Source organism: Guillardia theta (genome assembly GCF_000315625.1).
Source record: "Guillardia theta CCMP2712 unplaced genomic scaffold GUITHscaffold_111, whole genome shotgun sequence".
NCBI classification, from domain to species: domain Eukaryota; class Cryptophyceae; order Pyrenomonadales; family Geminigeraceae; genus Guillardia; species Guillardia theta.
In genome coordinates, this window is record NW_005434563.1 from 143,467 (window position 1) to 148,467 (window position 5,001).

The 5,001-nt window shown below is 56.2% G+C and overlaps 2 protein-coding genes across 2 annotated transcripts in view; both read left to right on the forward strand.

Annotated features, from left to right (window-relative positions):
• Positions 1 to 3,011, forward strand: part of GUITHDRAFT_165777 (hypothetical protein) — a gene marked incomplete at both ends in the record, with an annotated part of 7,115 nt that extends 4,104 nt beyond the window's left edge. Inside the window, 12 exons of the mRNA XM_005823287.1 lie at positions 166 to 224; positions 302 to 368; positions 482 to 529; positions 720 to 776; positions 926 to 979; positions 1,235 to 1,344; positions 1,548 to 1,609; positions 1,655 to 1,716; positions 2,028 to 2,149; positions 2,279 to 2,333; positions 2,521 to 2,583; positions 2,937 to 3,011. Coding sequence (XP_005823344.1) covers positions 166 to 224; positions 302 to 368; positions 482 to 529; positions 720 to 776; positions 926 to 979; positions 1,235 to 1,344; positions 1,548 to 1,609; positions 1,655 to 1,716; positions 2,028 to 2,149; positions 2,279 to 2,333; positions 2,521 to 2,583; positions 2,937 to 3,011 — 834 coding nt within the window. The remainder of the gene's footprint in view (positions 1 to 165; positions 225 to 301; positions 369 to 481; positions 530 to 719; positions 777 to 925; positions 980 to 1,234; positions 1,345 to 1,547; positions 1,610 to 1,654; positions 1,717 to 2,027; positions 2,150 to 2,278; positions 2,334 to 2,520; positions 2,584 to 2,936) is intronic.
• Positions 3,012 to 3,923: 912 nt separating this feature from the next.
• On the forward strand, positions 3,924 to 4,237 carry GUITHDRAFT_117474 (hypothetical protein; the record flags this gene model as incomplete). The annotated part of the gene is made up of 2 exons (XM_005823288.1): positions 3,924 to 4,078; positions 4,126 to 4,237. 2 exons carry the CDS (start codon positions 3,924 to 3,926, stop codon positions 4,235 to 4,237), a joined length of 267 nt encoding a protein of 88 aa, XP_005823345.1.
• Between the last annotated feature and the right edge of the window lie 764 nt (positions 4,238 to 5,001).

The following is a 5,001-nucleotide window of genomic DNA, read 5'->3' on the forward strand; positions in this document are numbered from 1 at the left end:
TCATGCAACAACACCACCACCACCACCACCACCACCACCACCTCCTCCTCCTCCTCCTCCTCCTCCTCCTCCTCCTCCTCCTCCTCCTCCTCCTCCTCTTCCTCCTCTCGATTGCTCTTCTCCCCCCCTTTGCTACTTCTCTTCCTCTTCTGATAAGCTTCGCAGGTCTCCTTGTCGTCGACGGAGTTCTCATCGAAGAGAGTCTACAGCAGTCGATCGCTAAGGTGAGGACGAGGAGGGAGGAGAGAGAAATGGAAGAGGAGGAGAGGGGAGGAGGGAGAAGTAATCTGTATTCACAGAGGAAGGTCCTCCCTGTGCCGATGATGATCACTGTCATGGCGGAAGAGAGCGACTTTGCGCCTGCTCAGGTGAATATAACCAAGATGATGATGATGAGGAGGAGGAGGAGGAGGAGGAGGAGGAGGAATTACTGTGTTTGCATCCTGTTTACGCTTGCCCATGACTGATTTATCTGCTCCAGCTCATCTCCTCCGAATCAGACCTCAAGATGGTCCTGCAGAACACTCTGGTCCTGCCTTCCTCTCTTGTCTCCTCCCCACCTCGCTCTCCTCTCATCTTCCTCCCTCCTCCCTTCCCTCCTTTCCGCTCCCCTCTCCTACTCTCCTCTCCTTTCATCTCTCTCCTACTCTCCCTCTCCTCTCCCCTCTTCTTCTCTTCTCTTCCTTCTCTTCCTTTCCCTCTCCTCACTGTAGCCGCAGGGAACTCTTGGCAATTTCTGGACAGAAGACAAGGGCTCCAGCAGCTGGCAGAAAGAAGTAGCCCTCGCCCTCCTCCTCGTCTTGTCCTACTCTGACGTCCCTTCCCCTCCGCCTCTGTCTCGTTGTCCTTGACTTCATCCTCTTCTCTCCCCTTTCCCCTCTCCTCTTCCTCTCTCCTCTCTCTCAATTCCTAACGAGCATTGCAGGTCGAGTCTCAATATCCACTCGTGGACTACGACAGTGCCCAGCAGGCATACGAGGTGACAACCACCTGCTTGATCTGCTTCAGATACTCCTTCACCTCCCTCCTCCCTGCTGCTGCATGCCTTGACTTCCCTTGTTTCCCTTCTCCTCTGCTTCACCTTCTGATTTCTTTCACCCCCTCGCTTTCATTCTGTGCTGAGCGTTGTCACTCTCTTACTCCTCCTCCTACACCTCCTCCTACACCTCTTCTTCTTTTCTTCTTGCCTTCTTTTGTTCCTCTCCCTCTCCTGCTCCCCTCACTTCCTCTGCAGGCGATGGTCACCGACGTTCGCTTCCTCTGCCCATGGAAGTTCTTCGCTGCTCAGCTCGCCTTTGCCTCTACTCACCCCATCTACTTCGCTGTCAATAGGATGAGATTGAGGTACCCTACCCCCATCTCTAACCTTCATCTTTCCCTTTCTTCCACCCGTGCTCTTTCGTTTCTGCTTCCCTACCTCCTGCTCTAGCTCTTCAATGGTGTTGCTCCACCCTTCCCCTCCTTCCCCCTCCTCCACTGTCCCATCACGGTCCTCCTCCTCCTCCTCCTCCTCCTCCTCCTCCTCCTCTTCCATTGACTTCCTGCAGGGAGCCTGTGCAAGTCTTCGCGCTCTCTTCGAGCGGCATAACAGCAGCAGGATCGATCGACGGTGAGCAGAGCAGGCGGAAGGTGATGGAGGTGACGAGACTTGCAGAAGGAGCAGGAGGACGAGCGAGATACTCGTTCCACGGCCTTGACATGATGATGTACATGCAGGTTGTTCTCAACTTCCCTCTCCTTCCCTCCCCTCCTCCTGTCTCATTGTTTCCTATTCCCGTCCCATTCTCTCCTCGCTCGGTTTTGCTCGCGCCCTCTCCTACCTTTCTGACGTCTCCTTTCCCATCGTCTCCTCACCCTTCTTCTTCATTCTCTCCCTGCCAATCCTTTGACTTCTCATGCCCGTCTACCCCTCCCCTCTCTTTTCCTTTCCTCCTCTTCTTCATCTTTCCTTCCCTCCCTCCCTTGGTCTTCCCTCTCAAACTTTTCCTTCCTCTCTTTCTGCTTGCTGGCTGCTAACGCAGCCACAGGACGAGCAGAACTTCCAGTTCTCTGCCCGCGATGCTCCTCTCCTCCACAACCTCCAGTCACTGCTTGATCACTTCGTGACCTCCGGCTCCACCCAAGGAAGCTCCTACTTCTCCACACCGAGGTGAGAGGAGGAAGAGACGAGGAGAAAGCAAAAGCAGCAGCAGGCAGGCAGGAGGAGGAGGAGGAAGAGGAGTGGGAGGAGGAGGAGGAGGTGGTGGTGGTGGTGGAGAGCATGATGATGTTCTTGTAGTCTGCTTTCCTACAAGTGGAAGCCTGTGACCGACTCGCCAAATTTCTTCACTTCGGTTATTCTCCTTCTTCTCCTCCTCCACCACCTCTCCCTCCTCTCGGTTGTCTTTTCTCTTCACTTTCTGCTTCTGTCTCATCTTAATCTTTCTCACCCTGACATGTCCTCGGCTCTGTTTCTGTCTCCCTTCTTCTTCCCCTCCCCACGTCTCTTCCCCCCTTCCTTCTCCTCACCCTCATTCGCAGGAGATGCTGGCAACAGGGAACGTGGACACAGCAGTTCTCCTCGAAGACGGAGACCTCAAGATGGTGAGCAGCAGCAGCAGCAGCAGCAGCAGCAGCAGCAGCAGCAGCAGCAGCAGCAGCAGCAGCAGCAGCAGCAGCAGCAGCAGCAGCAGCAGCAGCAGCAGCAGCAGCAGCAGCAGCAGCAGCAGCAGCAGCAGCAGCAGCAGCAGCAGCAGCAGCAGCAGCAGCAGCAGCAGCAGCAGCAGCAGCAGCAGCAGCAGCAGCAGCAGCAGCAGAGATTGAGGAGCAGGATAAAGAAGGAGAGGAGTAGAGGGGTGGGCGGGGGAGAACACTGAAGCAGGAAGGAGGAGCAGCTTGACAGAAGCGGCAGGAGCAGCAGGGATCTCAGTGTTGGTGCTTACTTTCTGTGTGTGCAGGTCGACGACTACCGGGATGCTCAGTGCAAGCTCTGGTCGAACTCGCGTGTTGACTTGCTACATGCTGCTGCATGAGGAGGAGAGGGGGAGAGCAGAGCAGAGCAGGTTGCGGGGATAATGAAGTTCAAGTTGATCTCAAGGCCCAGTCTCGAGTCTCTGAGAGTGGCACTCAGTCCTTCTTAGTGCCGGCACAGGCCGCTGCCATGATGCGGCTCAGTCACCATGTTCGCACTGCCGTGCCTATGGTAGTCCCGGGAGAGCCTTTCGCCGGCCGGGCCGGGCCCACACTGAGCCGCGAGCCTCGGACGCGGCTGAGCTGACTGAGTCAGGTGCCCCCGGGGCCCGCCGCGCACCCCGGGGCCCGGTACGGTCGGACGGTCTCACCCGGCGGCGGCGGCCCGGATGAGACAGGATGAGAAGGATGACAAGTGGGTGTGAGGGGGATGATGTCAGGGGAGAATATCGGGCATGCGACCTCATACGAAGGAGTTGCGACGAGAAGAGAAGAGAAGAGAAGAGAAGATGAGAGGAGAGGCGAGAAGAGAAGAGAAGAGGAGAGGAGAGGAGAGAAGAGAAGAGGAGAGAAGAGAAGAGGAGAGGAGAGGAGAGAAGAGAGAAGAGGAGAGGAGAGGAGCAGAGAGAAGAGAAGAGAAGAGAATGCTCATAGGAGAGGACCAGGCCAAAACCAAGAGGGGAGAAGAGGAGCAGAAAAGATAACGGGAGGAATAGAGGGAGAGAAAAGGAGCAGAGAAGAGAAGAAGAGAAGAGGAGGAAAGAAGTGGAGGAGAGAAAAGGAGGAGAGAAGAAGAGCAGCGAAGAGAAGGAGAGGGAGACAGGAGAGGAGCATGCAAGGACTTGAGTGTACGAGTAGGTTCAGTCGATGCTGATAGCCAGCGTCTGGGAAGGATGCGGGGGTCTAGAGGAGGAAGAGAGGATCGGAGTCGCTGCGACAGCATGGTGACAGCTACACAGGATCAGGATCAGGGCATGGAGGAGGAGGAAGCTCCACAGGAGCGAAACGACAAGGCAGAGCTCGGCCTGAAGAAGATGCCTGTACCTCCTCCCGTCCCTCCCGAGATGAAGGAAAAGGTGGCGGCAGCGTCATATACCGCCTCCTCCTTCGAGGATGAAGTTGAGATGCTGTGAAGAGTGTGGCGGGAGAGGCAGGGGAGATGACTGGGAGAGGCAGGAGGAAGGAGCTGCGCAAGACCAAGAAGCTGCCAGACAAGGACCCCACAGGGTTCGCGCATGCCATGCAGGAGCTGACGGCGGGCAACCGCGTGTGGGGGGTACCCAAGTGATAAGAAGAGGCAGGGGAGGAGGAGGAAGGAAGGTGGATGTGGGGGCAGGGCAGGGGGAGATTGGGAGGCAACGGGGGGGAGGAGAGAGGAGGGAAGTTGAGGGGAGGGAAGTTGAGGGGAGGGAAGTTGAGGGGAGAGGAGGGGAGTGGAGGGGAGAGGATGTGTCTAACTGGTATGTTTCACTCTCAATCAATAAATCAGCACTAGCTCTAAGCAGGATGATACTTCCCCTCGCATCCTGACAAGCCATCAGCTCCTCCTCCTCTCCTTCTCCTTCTCCCCTCCCTTCTTCCTTCCTTCCTCCTCCTCTTCTTCCTCTCCTTCTTCTTCCCTCCTGCCCTCCTCCTGCCCTCCTCCTGCTCCTCCCCTCCTCCCCTCTCTTCCGCCAATCTTGCCTCCGCGCCCGTTCTCACCGTTCCTTTCGTCGCTGCACCCTAACAAATTCTTGGCAATCCCGTTGAATCGCGGCAGGAGGCGAGAGCATAAGATGCTGCGAGACATCAGCACAGGGCGAGCAGGGGAGAAGAGTAAGATATGAGCAGCGAGAGAAGAGCAAGTGGACGACAGAGGGGAGACTAATAGGACAGAAGGGAGAAGAGATGAGAGTAGGGAAGGAGAGGAGACGGTCACCATGGGAACATAAAGATGGATGCTCACTTCAAGGAAAAAAGGCGACCTGAGGTGCCGTATGGGAAGGAGGAAATGAAGTTGCAAACTTGTCTGACAAGAAAGACGAGAGATGACGAGCGAAGGGGATACTGGAA